Raw genomic sequence first — 20,226 nt, 5'->3', positions numbered from 1 at the left:
GCTTACAGAGGAAGATAAAGAGCTGGCTAGTTTTGAAACTTTTTTTTTGTTAACTTAATCTGGGATTTTATTCGACCAGTATAGCCTTGCAGAGTGGGAGGTGGATAAATCATTAAACATAGAACAGGTGAGGCCTCAGAGGACTGGACAATAATCAAGTTTAAAAATGACACAACACCAGGTTACAGTCCAATGGGCCTGTTTGGAAGCATTCATTTTCGGAGCGCTGCTCCTTCACCAGGTAGTTGTCAACCAACTGATGAAGGAGCAGTCATCTGAAACCTAGTGCTTCCAAATAAACCTGTTGAACTATAACCTGGTGTTGTGTAATTTTTAATCATGTCCACCCCAGTCCAACAGTGGCCCCTCTGCATCATGGAGAATAGCCAACATTGTTCCTTTGTTTGAGAAGGGCAACAGGGATAATGCGGGAAATAATGGGCCAGTAAATCTTACATCAGTGGAAAGGAAACTATCAGAGAAGATTTTTAACGATGTGATTTAGTCACACTTGATTAAAAAATGACTTATTCGTGATATGCAGCATGACTTTGTGCAGGGAAGGCTGCCTTGCACAAATGTGATTGAGTTTTGTGAGGATGTGACAAAGAAGGTTGATGAGGCCTGGGTTGTAAATGCTGTCTACATGGACATTAGCAAGGTCTTTGATAAGGACATACATGGCAGGCTAATACACGAGGTGAAGGCACATGGGACCCAAGGTGAGCTCAGCTGCGAGGTGGAGGGAACGCTGGATGACTAGAGAAATTGACGCTCTGGTCAAGAAAAAGGAGACATGTGTCAGGTATAGAGAGCTGGGATCGAGTGAAAGCTTAGCAGAGTGTAAGGGCAATAGGAATACACTTAAAAGGGAAACCAGGAGGGCAAAAAGGAGGCATGAAATATTTTGGCAAACAGGGTTAAGAGAATCCAAGGAGATTCTGTAAATATATTAAGTCAAAAAGAGTTAACTCTAGAGCGAATAGGACCCCTTGAAGACCAACATCTACAGGAGATGGATAAGATACTAATCAAATATTTCATGTAAGTGTTTCCTGTGGAGAAGGATATTGAAGATAGAGAACTTGTGGAAAATAAACAACCACATCTTCAAAAGTGTCCATTTTAAGGAAGAGGAGGTGCCTGATGTCTTAAAACGCATAAAGGAGGATACACCATTGGGATCTGATCAGCTGTATCCCAGAATGTTGTGGTAAGCTAAAGAGGTTGACGTGCCTCTTGCTGGGAGATTTTTATCATGGATAGCCATGGGTGAGGTTGCAGCACACTGGCAGTTGGCTAATGTGGTGCCATTATTTTAAAAATGTGGTAAGGAAAAGGCAGAGAACTATACATTCCATGAGTCTAGTCTATGCTTTATAGTCCGGTGATCCTGACGTCAGTGGTGGGTAAGTTGTTGGAGGAGATCCTGAGGGACAGGATTAACATGTAATTGGAAAGGCAAGGACTGATTAGGGAGAGTCAATATGGTGTTGCACTGGGAAATCTTGTCTCACTAACTTGTTTGAGTTTTTTGAAGAAGTTTTTTGAAGAAGTTTGAGTTTTTTGACGGAACCAACTGATCCCGCACGGACTACGGAACCGACTGATCCCGCACGGACTATGGAACCGACTGATCCCGCACGGACTCCGGACTACATTCCAACCAACAAAATTTGGACCCAACCAGGACAACCTGTACCTACAACAAATCCGAAGCCCTCGAACTCAGCACCGCCCTCCTAACCTGCAATTTTCTTCCTGACCTCTCCGCCCCCCCACCCCACTCCGGCCTATCACCCTCACCTTGACCTCCTTCCACCTATGACATCTCCATCGCCCCTCCCCCAAGTCCCTCCTCCCTACCTTTTATCTTAGCCTGCTGGACACACTTTCCTCATTCCTGATGAAGGGCTTATGCCCGAAATGTCAAATTTCCTGTTCCTTGGATGCTGCCTAACCTGCTGCACTTTAACCAGCAACACATTTTCAGCTACTTTTGAAGAAGTGACAAAGAAGATGGATGGAGGCAGATCAGTAAACATTGTCTGTATGAACTTAAGCAAGGTGAGGATCCAGAAGATAGGCTGGTTAGCGAGTTACATCACTTGGAATCCGGGGGGAGCTAATAAATCCAATATAACATTGGCTTGAAGGGAGGAGACAGTGAGTGGTGATGGAAGGTTCTTTTTCTAACTGTGGGCTTGTAACCAGGTTTGTGCTGCATGTATTGTTGCTTTTTGTTGTGTATATATCTGAATATTTAGGATGTTTGCAGATGTCACCAAAATTGGTAGTGTAATAGATAGTGGGGAAGGGTCTCTCAGCAGACTCTTAATCAGATGGGCCAATGGGCTAAGGAATAGCAGGTGGAATTTAATTTAGATAAATGTCAGGCATTAAGTTTGGTAAAGAACATCAGGCAGGACTCGAATAGTAGAGTCCTGGAGAATGATGACTGTGGGGTGCAGATGCATAGTTTGTTGAAAGAAAAATCACAGGATAGTGAAGAAAACACTTCACCAGTCTTGCATTAAGTATAGGAGCTGGGAAGTCATGTTTAGATTAGACTTACAGTGTGGAAACAGGCCCTTCGGCCCAACAAGTGTTGTGGCAGTACAGGACATTGGTTAGGCTACTTTTAGAATACTGCATTCAATTCTAGTCTCCCTGTTATTGGAAAGATGTTGTTAAATGTGAAAGGGTTCAGAAAAGATTATAAGAATGCTGCTGGGATTGAGTGTTTCAGCTATACACAAAGGCTGAGTAGGCTGGGGCACTTTTCTCTGGAGCATCAGAGGCTGACGAGTGACCTCATAAAAGGTTTATAAAATGATGAAGGGCATGGATAGGGTGAATAGGTAAGGTCTTTTCCCAAGGGTAGGGGAATCCCAACCAAGAGACACAGGTTTAAGGTGATTTAAAAGGGATCTAAGGGACAATGTTTTCACACAGAGGTTGGTGTGTGTATGGAATGAGCTGCCAGAGGAAGTGGTGGCGGCTGGTACAATTACAACATTTAAAAGGCATCTGGATGGCTACATGAATTGACGATATGGACCAAATGCTGGCAAATTAGACTCAATTTGTTTAAGATATCTGGATGTCATGGATGAATTGGAACAAAGGGTCAGTTTCTATGCAATATAACTCTGTGACTGTGTGAGATGGATACAAAACTTAGTCATAGGAAGTGAAGTGTTGCAGTGGAAGGGTGTTTTCTGACTGGGAGTCTGTGACCAATGTTGCTGTGCAGGGATCAGTGCTCAGATCCGTATTGTTTGTTGTATAAATATTTTGAAGGAGAGTGTAAGTGGCCTGTAGATGTCACAAAAATTGTGGGAGGCATAGATAGTGAGGATGATTGCCGGTGAATACAGCAGGATATAGATAAGTTGGACACTTGAGAAATGGCAGATGGAGTTTAATTCAGACACATGCAAGTTCATGCACTTGGGAGATCTAATACAAGTGGGAAACACATAGTAAATGGCAGAATCTTTAGTCACATCGCAGAGGAATCTAGAAGTACAGGTCCTCAGTTCTCTGAAAGTAGGAACATAAATGGGTAAGTTGGTCAAGAAGGCATGTGATATGCTACCTTCAGCAATCAGGGCACAGAGTATAAATATGGACATATTGCAATTGTACAGAACGTTGGTTAGGACGCATTTAGAAAAAATAGTGCTACAAGTATGGAAATTATTCTGCCTGGAAGTCAGTGTTGAGTGGGGTCCTGCAGGGTCTGTTCTTGGGCCTCTGCTCTTTGTAGTTTTTATAAATGACTTGGATCAGGAGGTTGAGGGGTGGGTTAGTAAATTTGCAGATGACACAAAGGTTGGAGGAAACGTCGATAGTATCAAGGGCTACTGCAGACTGCAGCTCGACATAGACAGGATGCAGAGCTGGGCTGAGAAATGGCAGATGGAGTTCAACCTGGATAAATGCGAAGTGATGCATTTTGGAAGGTCAAACTTGAATGCTGAATGTAGGAGTAAAGACAGGATTCTTGGCAGTTTGGAGGAACAGAGGGATCTTAATGTTCAAGCACATAGATACCTCAAAGTTGTCACCAAAGTGGATAGGGTTGTTAAGTAAGCATATGGTGTTTTGGCTTTCATTAATGGGGGATCGAGTTTAAGAGCAGTGAGGTTTTGCTGCAGCTCTACAAGCCCCTGGTGAGACCACACTTGGAATATTGTGTCCAGTTCTGGTTGCCCCACTATAGGAAAGATATAGAGGCTTTGGAGAGGGTGCAAAGAAGGTTTACCAGGATGCTGCCTGGACTGGAGGGCTTGCTTTATGAAGAAAGGTTGACTAAGATCGGACTTTTCTCTCTGGAGGGAAGGAGGAAGAGAGGAGACCTGATCGAGGTGTACAAGATAATGAGGGGAATAGATAGAGTCAATAGCCCCAGGGCAGTCAATTCCCCAGGGCAGAATTGACTGGTACGAGGGGTCATAATTTTAAGATGTTAGGAGAAAGATATAGAGGGGATGTCAGAAGTAGGTTCTTTACGCAGAGAGTTGTGAATGCATGGAATGCGTTGCCAGCGATGGTGGTGGTGGAAGCAGAGTCATTAGGGGCATTTAAGTGACTGCTGGACATGCACATGGACATCAGTGAATTGAGGGGTGCGTAGCTTAAGTTATTTTATGTTACATTAGGATTAATCCTCGGCACAACATCGTGGGCCGAAGGGCCTGTTCTGTGCTGTACTTTTCTATGTCCTATATTCCAGGATGTTGCCCAGTTTGGAGGATTGTTGCTGTGGGGAGAGATTGGACAAACGTGTTTTATTTTCAACTGAATGAAGGGCAGCCTGATATAATTTTAAGAAATTATGAGAGGCATATACAGAATGGTTAGTTGGAATCTCTTCCCCAGGGTAGAAATGTCAAATACTAGGGATATATATTTAAGGCAAGGAGGGTGTGTTTGAAGAAGCTTTGTGGAGGCAAGGGTTTTTTTGCTCAGAGGGTAGCAAACAGTACATGGAATGCACTGCCAGAGTCCATGCTGAAGGTGGAATGTACATGATGAAGGTGGAATGTACACGATGAAGGTGGAATGTACACGATGAAGGTGGAATGTACATGATGAAGCTGGCTACAACAGCAACATGAAAGCTGCGTCGTGACAGATATATGAATAGACAGGGAATAAAGGGAAATGGACTGACAAGATGAAAAGGATTTTTAGTGTAGGTGAGCATCATGTGCTGGCGCAGTCTGAGAGGGCCAAGGCCTAATCTTTGTTCAAATATTTCAGCCTGTCTCCCTGCCTACCATCAGAGAATTATATCCATGAACCCCGAAGTCCTTCTGCTCCCGTACTCCCCTCAGATTTGTACCATTCAGCCCGTATTGTCTCTATGTTCCTTCGACCAAAGTGCATTACCCAACAATTCCCTGCACTGAAATTCCACGACCTGGTGTCTGCCAGTTTTGTCAGTGTCCCACTGAAGGCACTCAGCAACATCCTCACAATTTACTGTTCTGCTCAGTTTAGTATCCTCTGTAAACTTAGAGATTCTGCTCTCAACATTCACCTCCAAATCATTAATCACCTTGAGGATGCTGGCAAGGACTCATTCAATTCCAAACATTTCCAGTCGTGAAATGGTTCTAAATTCAATTAAATATTAACTTTTCATGGGTGCAATCGATTATACAGAAGGGAAGGCCATTCATTATGTTGAATGTGTCGCCTTCTGCAACATCTCTGATATTCAAAATGAAGTATGCAGAAAGGGTTTCCATAGCAATTTCATCCTGCACTATTTAACTATGTGTATCCAACTGAGTAAGTGAAGCTTTGAGATATTCCCCAATTTGACTAAGCTAGCTATTCTGGTTAGTTTCATTGATTCGATTTAGTTGCAATGTATCATGACATTCAAAGTGTGGTATTGAGGAAATATTACTCTGCCACATACCAGTCCTGGGGATTAGATGGTATGACAAAGAACCCTTTCCCTTTATGCATTCAGAGCTGACCTTATAACCTTTAACTTGAAGAGCAGGTCATTTATCCCCGACTTATCTGTACAATCGAAAACAAGTTAGATGTTCTTGGTCTTGCCTTTCTTTTGGTCTCAATGTGAATTGGATTTGAAAAATGTGGCTACTACGTTTCCTGAAACACAGTAGCAAGTACACTTCAATGGTACTCCACGGTTATAAATTAGTTTTGGATGTTCTGATTTTCTGAAATATACCTGAAAGTGTGTCGAGAAATCATTCAGCTTGATTTTGAGATATTGTGGCTACGTGTGTTCTCAAAAGAATGAAACACCACATCCTAAGTTTGGTGAAATGAGAAATTGTACTGGACTTGTATTCCCGATATACGATAAACTTAAATAACAGATCACAGGATTGTTTGGATTGTGTCATCGATCATGAATGATCACTTACCGAATTTCTTCACTTCAAATTGCGCTGACACTTTGGACGGAGGTGAATCCAAAAATTCTGCCTCTATTCGCCAATTTCCAGGCCTTTTGTGTTAATGTACAAACAAAAGGTAGAGAAAAAAAGTAAATTATCAATGTGACACTTTAAGAAAAAAAAACTGCACTAAGGCTCATTTTCTGATGTACTTTTCTCAATAATTTCCTGGGAATCTGTTACATATAAAATATGTCAGAAGAACATGAGATTAGAAGTATTAAGTCACATATCACTGGAGGCTGCATCATTTTTATTTGCAGTTTGAAATGCTCTTTGCTGTGCTCCCATTTGTTCACCATGAACCGAAAGAGAAATGCTCCTCAGTTGTGAATGTATTCAGAGAATAAAAACAGAAGGGGAGGTAATGGCCAGGTAGCATTATTGCTAGACTATTAATCCAGAGACCCAGGTAATGTTCTCGGGATTGCAGTTTGAATCCTGCCAGGATAGATTATGTCATTTGCATTCAGTAAAATCTGGATTTAAGAGTCGAATAATGATCATGAATCCATTGTTGATTGTTGGGAAAAAAGACATCTGGTTTACTAATGTCCTTTCGGGAAGGAATCTGCCATCCTTACTGGGTCAGGCTCCAGACCCACAGCACTGTGGTTAACTCATAAATGCCCTGTGAGCAATGAGGATGGACAATATATGCTGGCTTGGCCAGCGATGCCTTCATCCCATGAATGAATAAAACATTTATTTGTTCTGCCCTTTGGTTTGTACAGTCAAGTGAAAGAACCTCTTAGCATCCACTCTGTCAAATCCTTTCCTGTCTTACATGTTTGACTAAGATTGCATTTCACTTATTAAACTCCAGCAGATGTAGGACCAACTCATATTCAACTTAACCTGAAAGCAAATGGTACCTCCCGCCATTCAAATAAATATTTAAATTGGGGGAAGAAAAACAGAATCGGTGAATCCCACAATTCTAGCATAACATTGATCATTACATACAGTGTTGTTTGTGAAAACAGAGTGCCCCTTCACTCTCCTCTTCCAGCACTATAAGTTCTTACCTCCATATATGAATATATGAACATAGGAAACAACAATGTAATTCAGCCTCTCCCTATAGCTCAGACCCATTCTCCCTAACCATGACACTCATGATATTATCAACCTCCAATGAAAAAAGTCATGGCTTACCTGATTTTAAACCTTCCTGCCTGCCCATGATAAACTTTCACATCCTTGCTTACCAAGAAATGATATACCTTTGGCTTATATATATTCCAGTTTCCACCATATTCTCAAGTAGACAAAGTCAAATACTAATGATGTTGTGTGGGAAAGAAGTCTGATTTTTAGTTCCAATGTTTTATCTATGGCCTTTAGAAATAGACAGTTAGCTCAAGATTATCCTGTAATGAAATATTTCCTCCCTACATCGGTAATGTGCACACTGCTCGGGGTTTGTTATGTTTCAGTTGCATTGGCTCCAATGCTTATAAATTTCAATGGACTAAAGCTGAATCTGTTGAACATATGACCAGAAGAGAAAATACTTTTTGAAGTATTATTCAGTTAGGACTTCCATAAAAAGGTTACCATAGAGAACAAAGGGATCTTGATCAGATGGACCAATAGGCCGAGGAAGGATAGTTGAAGTTTAATTTAGATAAATGGAAAGACAAATCGGGGAGGACTTATACACTTAAGAGTAAAGTGCTGGGGAGCTTTGTTGAACAAAAAGACCTTCGAGTGCAGGTTCATAGTTCCTTGGAAGTGGGATCGCAGGTAGATAGGACAGTGAAGAAGGCATTTGGTATGAATGCCTTTACTGACAAGTGCGAGTTGGGAGGTCATGTTGCACCTGTACAGGACATCGGTGAGGCCACTATTGGAATATTGCATGCAATTCTGGTCTCTGTGCCATAGGAAGGATGTTGTGAAACTTGAAAAGGTCCAGAAAAGATTTACAGGAATGTTGCCAGAGTTGAAGGGTCTGGGCTATAGGCAGAGGGTGAAGAGGCTGGGACAATTTTCCCTGGAGTGCCAGAGGCTGAGGGGTGATCTTTGAGAGGTTGATAATATCATGAGTGGCATGCTAAGGGAGAATGGGTCTGAGCTATAGGGAGAGTCTGAAGAGGGCATAGGTATTTAAAAGGGAAATAAGGGGCACATTTTTCATGCAGAGGATGGTGCGTGTATGGAATAAGTGGCGAGATGAAGTGGAGGACGCTGGTACAATTACAACTTTTAAAAGGCATCTGGATGGATATTTGAATAGGAAGGGTTTATGAGCCAAGTGATGGCAAATGAGATTAGATTTATTTGGTATATCTGGTGAGTTGGCCAGAAGGGTCTGTTTCCATGACTTTATGACTCTATAAGTCTAACTGCACCGAACCACTTCCAATGAATTTCAATCACTTATTAATGGGATTGGTTAGCTCTGTTGGCTAGACCACTGGTTTGCTTTGGAAAATGATAGTAACAGCATGGTCTCAGTTCTGATAGTGGTTGAGGCTGCTGTGAAAGATTCTCTTTCTTAAACTGTAACCTCTCCAGAAGCACGATGACCCTCAGGTCAAACTACCACCAGTCATCTCTCTTTTTAATGAGAGAGCAGCCTTGTGGTTTCTTAAGACTATGGGCCTTTATCCCTCCTTAAATTGGCTGACTAATGCTGTATACAGTATTCCAGATGAGGCCTCACCAGTGCAATGTATATCTGTTGCAAGAGCTCATCAATTTACTCAATTTCTAATTTTGTGCTTTGAATGAACTTTTGTCAAGCAGGCTTAGGCAGTACATTCCACAACCCAATTGTAAACTGCAAAGTCATGAATATAATAATGCTGTTAAAGCTTCATGTGACACCCACCTTCAATCCACACCTTCTAGCCCCTTGCACAATTCTTCCTCCTTTTCCTCAGCATTCAGGATTAAGATGCAGAAAATATTTACAAGGATGTTACTGGGACTGCAAGTTTAAGGAGAGGCTGGATAACCCAGGACATTTTTCACAGATTCATAGAAGATTGCGGGATGACTTTATCAAGGTTTATAATATTATGAGGGGCTTAGATAAGGTGAATAGCAGTGGTCTTTTCCCTAGGGTAAGGGAGCTCAGAACTATAGGGGATATTTTTAACTGAGTAGAGAAAGATTTAAAAGGGACCTGAGGGATAACTTTTTCATACTGGGGTGGTTCGCACGTGGAATGAACCGACAGAGGAAGTAGTAACTGCGGGTACAGTTACAACATTCGAATGACATTTGGACAGGTACATGAATAAGAAAGATTCAGGGGGATATAGGCCAAGTCCAGGTAAATGGGACTAGTTTAGTTTGGTTGGCATGGATGAGTTAGATCGAAGAGTCTGTTTCAGAACTGTATGATTCTTTGATTCTATTCGTGATTTTAATCACTTGTATGAAACATCTTCTCAAATGTAATTACAGCATAGAACATAGATTGTAGAACAGTACTCCACAGTACTGGCCCTTCTGCCCTTGATGTTGTGCTGATCTATTATCTTACTCTGAGATCAAACTAACTTACCTTCATTTTACTATCATCCATGTGCCTATCCAAGAGTCGCTTAGATGCCCCTAATATATTTGACTCTATTACCACTGTTGACAGTGCATTCCACTCACCCAGCACGCTCTGTGTCAAGAACCAACCTATGACATCTCCCCTAAACCTTCGTCCAATCACCTTAAAATTATGCCCCCTCTTGATAGCCATTTCTACTCTGGGAAGGAGTCTCTCTCCATCTCTGCCTCTCATCACCTTCCACACCTCTAACCCTTCTTTGCTCCTTTAAGAAAAAGGCTTCTCTCCCTCAACCTTCCTTCATATGACATGCTCTCCAGTCTAGGCAGTGTCCTGGTAAAACTCCTCTGCACTGTCTCTAAAGCTTCCACATCATTCCTGTAATGAGGACATCAGAATTGAACATTACTCCCACTGCTCTCACGGAGGTCGCTGATTCACAAGGTATGTATTTAATGGAAGACCTTAAGTTAATGGGTGTCATGGCTATTTTAAGCAGACAGCACTTTGAAACAATTGCATTCCATCTTGAATTTCAGGAAGCCTTGGAAAGATAGCATTGGACCACGAAAAACATGTTAAGAGTGTACTGTCAGGATTACCAAAATGATTGGGATGAAGGTATCCCATTCCTATTGTTTGCAATTAGAGGTGTCCCAAATTAATCTACTCAGTTTAGTCCCCTTGAGTTAATATTTTGACCTGAAGTGAGAGGACCTTTGAAACCAATTAATGAAAAATTGATCGGGCTGAAGTCGGAGACCTCACACTTGGATTATGTATCTGAGCTGAGGGAGGGAGTAAATTTAGGTGGATTAGCTAAACAGCACCTGAAGAGGGAACAGCATAGAACAAAGCAGGAGACAGATTAAAACTCTAAAATTCCAATGTTTTCCCAAGGGGATAACATATAATTGTTGTAACCAGTTGTAGGAGATCCCTCCCAAACCAGGTTTAGTAGTTCCTCTCAAATCGAGGAGATGCTGAGTCAGGTAAACTATCTGGTAAAGATGCCGGATGGAAAGAAAACTGTATCAGGTATGGCATGTGAGTGTGTTGAAACCTTAGTATACTACAGACAGAGAACTAGAGCAACACGTGTTAGTTACTGCCCCACAGGGTGGGGAATCAAATCCAGGTGACATGGATTTGATGTGCCTCAACATGAGGTGAATAATGGGGACGCCCTTGAGGAGTGGGATAGGTTAGTGGGCTATCTATCTCAGGACCAATGAACAGAGTTGAATGGTTTGTTGCAGCTGTATGAGGACTTGTGCAGGAATAAGGTAGGGAAGACTAATGCTATTGTGCGTGAGGTGGAAGTGAGCAACATGGAGTTGCTGTTCCGATAAAACAACACCCGTACAGGCTTAATCCTCTCAGAGCCACACAGGTCCAGAAGGAAGACATCATCGACCCGAGTTTGAGCGGGTGGAGTTTGTCAATTGTGTTAGTTTCCAAACCTGGTGGGACTCAACGATTTTTTGTGAACTGTCGGAAGGTCAGTCTAGTGACTAAATCGAAATCCTATTCAATATCAAGGTTGGAGGACTGTGAAGAGAAAGTTGGACAAACCACTTACATCATGAAGTTGGACTTACTGTGTGGTAAGGCCATTCTATTTATGGCCTAACTTGCATTTTATGCAGCTCCAGGATATCCTCCCTGCTCTTGAACCCCATACCTCAGCATATGAAGGCAACTATTAAATAGATCTTCTGAACTATTTTATCAACCAGCCCTGCTGAAATAAGGCTGAGGGCATTCACACCAGTGAGTAAATATAATCTTCAGTGCTTCCAAGGGCCATGCTACGGATCATGTTTTTTCTTGTCTGTCCTGCATAAGTGCATCTCCCCACACTTATGTGAAATGAAATATATTAATAACTTACTCTTCAATATCAGGGATTTTTGTGCGGAGCAATTTCATTTTCTCTGACATCCAGTTAGCGGCCATGAGTTGCATGTTGCGGGAGTTCTGGTACATAAAAAAGCCAAAATAGATTCAGTGTGAAACCACAAGTCTTGATCACGTTGCTCAAGGGCGGGGCTCATGTATAGGGTGGTCAGCTTTTGTTATCAAGGCAAATTGACAATGGTAAAGTCACACATTCTGTCAGGAAGCAGTATACAACATTACACCATTTTGGCAATACTTGTTTTTTTTTGTTTTTTTTAACAACAACAGGTTCAAAATATTCCAAATCATCATTTCACAGTGTAGAGCATGAACTTTGTGGGGAAAAAAGACACATTTTGTTGAAACATTGCATCTTGCAATCATCCACTAAATGGGGAAAACATAGCACAGATTCTGTATGAGAACAGAGTACATGAAAATGGACTCTGAACTGTAGAAATGTTGCTATGGAGACTACACAGGTAATTATGACTGACAGTTAATTGCCAAGATTTGTTCAATTTAAAACCAAATGCAATACATTTGGTTGGTTGAGGCATTGCCTGTGCAAACAATTCAGAAAATGGATGTCACCTATACTATTAATTTGAAAGAGACACAGTTTCTCCCTATATCTTTCCTGTCTGCAAACCCCATTAGTTTAGCATACATCACTTCCAACAAATGTGGCTGAACTGAAGTCTTATACAACTGTAACATAACCTGCCAACTCTTGTACTCAATACCCCGTCCAATAAGAAAAGCATGCCATATGCCTTCTTGACCACTCTGTTGACCTGTGTTGCCACCTTCAGGGAACAATAGACATGAACACCCAGATCTCTCTGTACATCAATTTTGCCCAGGACTTTTCCATTTACTGTATAGTTTGTTTTGAATTGAATGTTCCAAAATGCATCACTTCGCATTTGCCCAGATTGTAAAGAAAAATACAATTTGCTAGAAAATCTCAGCAGGTCGGGTAGCATCTGTGCAGAGAAAGCGGTTAGCATTTTGGATCCAGTCACCCTTTTTCAGAACTGACTGTACCGCGTTGACCAACATCTCTGTCTTGGGCATGCTGCAGCGCTCTAGCGAAACTCAGTGCAAGCTGGAAGAACAATGCCTCATTTCCTGCTTGGAAACACTGCAACCTTCCGGAGTCAAGTTCGAGTTCAACAATTTTAAAGCTGAGCAACTTTTTCCATGTCCTGAACCAATTTCCCCACACACCAGACCTGCATGGGTTGCTCACTCAAACAACTCTTTTTCAGCCACTAATGGTCCCCATTTGTAAATCATTCATTATCCCAGACCCATTCCTTTGTCTAACCAATTGTTCTTCTTATCCTGGGCCCCAACTCTGCTTATCATTTCCTACTCTCCTCTGCCCATTTCAGCCTATACACCAAACTTTTCCCTGCAAAATAAATTCTGAAGAAGGGTCACTTGACCCAAAATATTAAATCTACTTTCTCTCCCAAATGATGCCAAACTGATGGAGCTTTTCCAGCAATTTTGTCTTTTTTTTAACTGATTTCACGCACCCACCGTATTTTCTCCCTCTCCAAACTGAGTTTACTTACATATATAGAAACCCTGAGTTTATCATTTACTGGTCTCATGTAGTGATCCAGCGTAAAAATTCTGTACATTACTGTAAATGAATAGAAGAAAGATTAATTAATTCATTTGATTATTCAGGAGCAATTGGACATTTTTTTAAAAACTTGATTCTATCTAAAATAAATGGAATTAAAGCCCAACTCAGCGGGTTGTGAGTTCACGGAATGCCCTGCCAGTAGCAGTGGTGGATTCTCCCTCTTTATGCAAATGTGTTGCTGGTCAAAGCACAGCAGGCCAGGCAGCATCTCAGGAATAGAGTGCCACTTAACTGCCTATTAACTGCCACTCTGAAAAGAATATCTATGAATTCTTGCTCTCGGTTTCCAATTCTTAATACAGACCCAGGTCTTTTTCCACTGCATAATAATGCCTTGTGTAAAACGTTACCAAAAATATATGCAAAAATATGATAACACCACAAACACTGGTTATGACTTATCTACTGCTTATGCCCAAAAATAAATCACACTCTAGTCAGCTTTATACATATCATATTCGTAAATCTATGTTAATCTGTAAAATTGTTCAAAGTTTGGGAGAAGCCCCTTCAGGGCTTATGCTCGAAACGTCGAATTCTCTATTCCTGAGATGCTGCCTGGCCTGCTGTGCTTTGACCAGCAACACATTTGCAGCTGTGATCTCCAGCATCTGCAGACCTCATTTTTTACTCTCCCTCTTTATGGTCATTTAAGCGGGCATTGGATAAGCATATGGAGGCTATTGGGCTAGTGTAGGTTAGGTAGGCTTTGATCGGTGCAAACATCGAGGGCCGAAGGGCCTGTACTGCGCTGTATTTTTCTATGTTCTATGTTCTATCTTCCCAATAATGTTATGCTATAGTTGGCATCGCAATATTATCAAATATGATATGAAAGATGAACTTTGGTCATTGCAGATCAGATTTGTGTAACTATTCTTTCTATTTTCCATACCTTTTGGCTTTCTTGCCTTTTTCTGTATTGATGCTCTTTCCTGTCTTTAGCCAGCATTTGCTTTGGCTAATGTACACACAATCATGATAGACTGGTTAGCAAGATTAGATCACATGGAAGATCATGAGAAATAACCATATGGATACAGAACTGGCTCGCAGGTAGAAGACAGAGGCTGGTGATGGAGTTGTTGTCTAAGAGTGGCAATTTACCAGAATGAAGGACCCGATACCCAGCATGAGCAAAACCAATGTAGTGTACAAAATCCCATGCAAGGACTGCACAAAACACTACATAGGACAAACAGGAAGACAGCTAACGATCCGCGTCTATGAACACCAACTAGCCACAAAGCGACACGACCTTATCCTTAGTAGCCAAACATGCAGATGACAAGCAACATGAATTCGACTGGGACAACACTACTATTGTAGGACAAGCAAAACAGAGAACAGCCAGGGAATTGCTAGAGGCATGGCACTCATCCACAGATTTAATCAATAAGTACATCGATCTGGACCCAATATACCGACGACTGCAATGGACAGCTGGAACTGACAACTGTAAGCAGCAGATTCAAACCACTACAAATGTCGGAGGAAAGATCATAAAAACACTTCACAGGAGGCTCCCAAGCATTGAGGATGTCACCTAGACAGGGGACGAAACGTCTGCAACACAAATTCCCAGCTCGGCGAACAGAACCACAACAACGAGCACCCGAGCTACAAATCTTCTCCCAAACTTTGAACAATTTTACAGATTAACATAGATTTACGAATATGATATGTATAAAGCTGACTAGAGTGTGATTTATTTTTGGGCATAAGCAGTAGATAAGTCATAACCAGTGTTTGTGGTGTTATCATATTTTTGCATATATTTTTGGTAACGTTTTACACAAGGCATTATTATGCAGTGGAAAAAGACCTGGGTCTGTATTAAGAATTGGAAACCGAGAGCAAGAATTCATAGATATTCTTTTCAGAGTGGCAGTTAATAGGCAGTTAAGTGGCACTTAATAGGCAGTTCTTGTCACCCCCTACCCCAAATATATACCAAAAGTTAGACTGTGGGAATCAAGCATGATACATCTGAACTAGATGAAGGGAAAAAAAGTGAGGTTGATTTTTTTCTAAAATCCATAATGTAGAAGGAGGCCATTCGGCCTATCAAGTCCACTGACCCTCCAAAGAGGGTCAGATACACAACCCACCCCTAACCCTGTCCATGTAACCCTTCATTGTAATTGTACCCACCTCTACCACTTCCTCTGGCAGTTTGTTCCATATACGCACCACCCTCTGAGTAAAAAGATTGCCTCTTAGGTCCATTTGAAATCTTTCCCCCTCACCTTAAACCTATGCCCTGTAGTTTTGACCTCCTAACCAGAGGAAAAATACCTTAGCTATTCACCTTATCTCTGCCCCTCATGTTTTATAAACATCTTTCAGGTCACCCCTCAGCCTTTGATGCTCCAGGGGGAAAAATTCTAGTCTATTCATGCTCTTCTTATAGCTCAAACCCTGCAGTCGCAGCAGCATCCTTCACAAGCTTAACAACATCCTTCTTGTTAAACACCGTTCCTATAAAAGGGCAAGCAAAATCGTTTGTAGTATTCTAAAAGTGGCCTCAAAAATGCCCTATACTGTCACAACATGACATCCCAACTTCAATACTTAGTCTTCTGACAAATAAAGGCAAGTGTGTCAAACAATGTCTTCATCATCCTGTCTACCTGCATCTCCATTCTCAAAGAACTATGCATCTTGACCTCTAAGTCTCTTTGTTCAGCAACATTCCCAGTGGCCAACAATTAGCTGTATACTGTAAATACTGCACCAGTCTGCCTTACCAAAATACAACACCTCATCTATTTTCCCTGGAGCATCTGAGGCTGATGGGTGACCTTATAAAGGTTTGTAAACGAGGCATGGGGGCATGGTGGTTCAGTGGTTAGCACTCCTGCTTTACAGCACTAGGCACCCAGCACCTGTCTGTGTGGGTTTCCTCCAGGTACTCCGTTTTCCTCCCGTGGTTCAAAGATGTGCGGGTTAGGTGAATTGGTGGCACTAAGTTGCCCATAGCGTTCAGGGATGTGTGGGTTCGGTGCATTAGTCAGGGGAAATGTGAAGTAATAGGGTCTTGTTGGGATACTTCTTGGAGGGTTGGTGTGGACTTGTTGGGCCTAATGAGCTGTTTGCAGGCAAGGGATTCTATGATTTTATTTATAGGGTAAATAGCTCTTTTTTTCCATGGTGGAGAGTCCACTGGCATTGGTTTAAGGTGAGAGCAGGAAGGTACAAAAGAAAACTAAGGGACAATTTATTCTCGCAGATGGAGGCTTATTTATTTTGGATACCTGTGTTGGACCAAAAAGTCTGTTTCCAAGCTGCACAGTTCTATAACTCTATAAAGTAAACTCCATCTGCCACTCCTCGGCCCATTAGCCCATCTGATCAAGTTCCTGTTGTAGGCCGAGATAATCTTCTTCACTGTCCACTATCACCTACCTTGGTGCCCTGAGGGAGGACACCTTTGTTGGCCCATCCAGAGAGGTCAATATGGTTAAAACTCAGGAATACAAAGGGTGCAATTACTTTGACTTGATTGTACTGCAGGCCTCGGAACAGCCTGTGGGTGATCGAGGAACAGATATGTGGACAAATTGTGAAAAACTGTAAAAACAACAGGGCTGTTCAGGTGGGAATTTACAGCTTCCCTTATAGTGACTGGACTTGCTTAATGCCAGGAGCTTGGATGGGTAGAATGTGTCCAGGACAGATTTTTGAAACAATATATGAATAGTCCAACTAGGGGAGAAGATATGCCGGACTTGCCGCTGTGGAATAAGCCCGGCCACAGGTTTGACGTTACAGTGGGGGAGCTTTTTAGGCAAGAAGTGAAACATTGAGAGTGTGGTGCTGGAAAAGCACAACCGGTCAGGCAGCATCCGAGGACCATGAGAATTGATGTTTAGGACGTAAACTCTTCATCGATAACTGGAGAAGGTCAACTGGAGGTGGCTGTTTGAGGGTAAAGCCACATCTAGCATGTGGTAATCTTTTAAACACCACTGGATTAGAGTTCAGGGCCAGCACTACTCGGTAAAAGTGAAAGGTAAATTTGGCAAGGTTCTGGAACCTTGGACAACAAAGAGAATTAAGAACTTGGTCAAAAAGAAAAAGGAGGCGTGCATAAGATATAGGAAACATGAAATCAGACTGAGTCTTTGAAGTACACAAAGATAGTAGGAAATTGCTGAAGTAAGTATTTAGGAGGGCTAAAAGAGGTCATCTTTGGCAAACAGGGTATAAAAATAGAGGAGGTGTTGGGTATTTTGAAAAACATTAAAGTGGACAAATCTCCAGGACCTGATGGGATTTATTGAAGAATACTGACCAAAGCAGGTGAGGAAATTTCAGGTGCCTTGTATGATATTGTTGTATTCTCGTAAATCACAGAAGGCTGAAAAACAGCGAACGTTGTTTGTTTTTAACATATGAAGGGCAACAGGGAAAATCTGGCAAATTGTAGGCCAGTGAGCGCTATATCAGTGACAAGAAAATTCAGTTATACAATGTAGAAAAGATCTTTCACTCCATCAAGTCTTCATTGACAATAACTACCACTAAAGGTCCGCTAATCCCAATTTTCTGCTTGTCCCATAACTTTGAATGCTATGATATTTCACGAGCTCATCCAAATGTTTTTTTAAAGTTGTACAGTTTAGCCCTCCATGACCTATTCAGACAGCCCCTTCCAGATTCACACCACCCTCTGAGTGAAAATGTTTTGTCTCAAATCCCCTCTGAATTCCCTCCTCCCCCTTACCTAAATCTGTGCTCCCCTGTGATTGACCCTTCAACCAAGGGGAACAGCTGCTTCCTACTCACTCTGTCCACATCTCAACTGTATCCCCACTCAGCATCTCTGCACTAAAGAAAGCAATCCAACATTATCTGGTCTCTCTTTGTAGCTCAATTTCTCTATCCTAGGCAACATCCAAGTCAACCTCCTCTGTATCCCATCTTGCGCTATTACATCCTTCCTGTAATGAGGTGACAGAGTGTGAGAGACAGAGGGTGAGCATGAGTGAGAGAGACAAAAAGACAGAGCATGAGAGATCCTGAGCCTGAGTGTGAGTGTGAGAGCAAGAGAGAGGTAGTGTGTGAGCATGGGTGTGTGAGTGTGTGTGTGAGAGAAAGACTGTGAGCATGAGGGTGAGAGCGAGAGAGACAAGGCATGAGCATGAGTGAGAGAGAGTGAAAGACAGAAGGTGACAGAGAGAGATAGAGATAGAGCATGAGAGAGATGGAGATTGAGAATGAGTGAGAGCGAGAGAGAGAGAGAGAGAGAGAGAAACGTAGCTAGAGTGCAAGTAAGAGAGAGATAGACAGAGGGTGAGCATGAGTGTGAGATTGAGAGTCAGAGTGTGAGCATGTGTAAAAGAGAGTGACAGAGGGTGAGCGTGAATGAGAAAGAGAGAGAGAGACAGGGAGGGAGAGACAGAGCATTAGCGATCCAGAGGATGAGCATGAGTGTAAGATTGAGAACCAGTGTGACTGTGAGTGAGAGAGAGTGACAGAGGATCTATGTGAATGAAAGATAGAGAGAGAGAGAGAGAGAGAGAGAGAGAGAGAGCCTGAGCGATACAGAGCCTGAGTGTGAGAGCAAGAGAGAGACAGTGTGAGAGTGTGGGTTTGAGAATGAGAGACAGAGCATGAGTGCATGTGTGTGTGTGTGTGTGTGTGTGTGTGTGTGTGTGTGTGTGTGTGTGTGTGTGTGTGTGTGTGTGAGAGAGAGAGAGAGAGAGAGAGAGAGAGATGGCCAGAGCGTGAGCGCAAGGGTGAGAGGGGGAGAGAATGTGATCCTGTGTGAAAGAGAGAGAGAGAGAGAGAGAGCAAATGACAGAGCGTGAGCATGTGAGTGAGAGAGAGAGAGAGATAAGGTGAGAGTGACTGAGAGAGAGAGAAGGACAGAGGGTGAGCACGATTGAGAGAGAGAGACAGAGACAGAGACAGAGCATGAGAAGGACAGACTGTGAGTATGAGTGTGAGCAACAGAGACAAAGCATGAGCACATGTGGGCAGATTGGTGGCACAGTGGGTGGCACGGTGGCACAGTGGTTAGTACTGCTGCCTCACAGCGTCAGAGACCCGGGTTCAATTCCCGACTCAGGCGACTGACTGCGTGGAGTTTGCACGTTCTCCCCGTGTCTGCGTGGGTTTCCTCCGGGTGCTCCGGTTTCCTCCCACAGTCCAAAGATGTGTGGGTCAGGTGAATTGGCCAGGCTAAATTGCCCATAGTGGTAAGGGGTAAGGAATAATGTAGGGGTATGGGTGGGTTGCGCTTCGGCGGGTCGGTGTGGACTTGTTGGGCCGAAGGGCCTGTTTCCACACTGTAAGTAATCTAATCTACTGGATAGCTGATCAAGAAGGCATATGGCATGCTTGCCTTCATTGGTCAGGGCATAGTGCATTAAAATTGGCAAGTCACGGTGCATTGGTTTAGAACTTCAGCTGGGCCACAGTTTGAATCCTGTGTATCGTCCTTATCATCACACGGTCGTTCGGTGGTTAGCACTGCTGCCTCACAGTGCCAGCGACCCTGGTTTGATTGCTGTCACGGGTGACTGTGTGTGGAGTTTGCATGTTCTCCCCATGTCTGCGTGGGTTTGCTCCAGTTTCCTCCCACAGTCCAAGGTCAGGTGAATTGGCTGTACTAAATTGCCCATTGCATTAGGTGCATTAATCAGGGATAAATACAGGGTAGTGGAATGGGTCTGGTGGGTTAC

At 42.6% G+C, this 20,226-nt stretch overlaps 1 protein-coding gene across 1 annotated transcript in view; it reads right to left on the bottom strand.

Annotated features, from left to right (window-relative positions):
• The window catches only part of LOC132832662 (complement C4-like), a 230,046-nt gene that overhangs the window by 179,255 nt on the left and 30,565 nt on the right, over window positions 1-20,226 (bottom strand). Inside the window, exons 4-6 of the mRNA XM_060850740.1 lie at window positions 13,458-13,528; window positions 11,864-11,949; window positions 6,420-6,502 (exon numbers count right to left, since the gene is read on the bottom strand). Coding sequence (XP_060706723.1) covers window positions 6,420-6,502; window positions 11,864-11,949; window positions 13,458-13,528 — 240 coding nt within the window. The remainder of the gene's footprint in view (window positions 1-6,419; window positions 6,503-11,863; window positions 11,950-13,457; window positions 13,529-20,226) is intronic.

Source organism: Hemiscyllium ocellatum, chromosome 35 (genome assembly GCF_020745735.1).
Source record: "Hemiscyllium ocellatum isolate sHemOce1 chromosome 35, sHemOce1.pat.X.cur, whole genome shotgun sequence".
Classification (NCBI taxonomy): Eukaryota; Metazoa; Chordata; class Chondrichthyes; order Orectolobiformes; family Hemiscylliidae; genus Hemiscyllium; species Hemiscyllium ocellatum.
The sequence above is the reverse complement of the archived record's forward strand: the minus strand, read 5'-3'. Positions and strand labels throughout refer to the sequence as shown.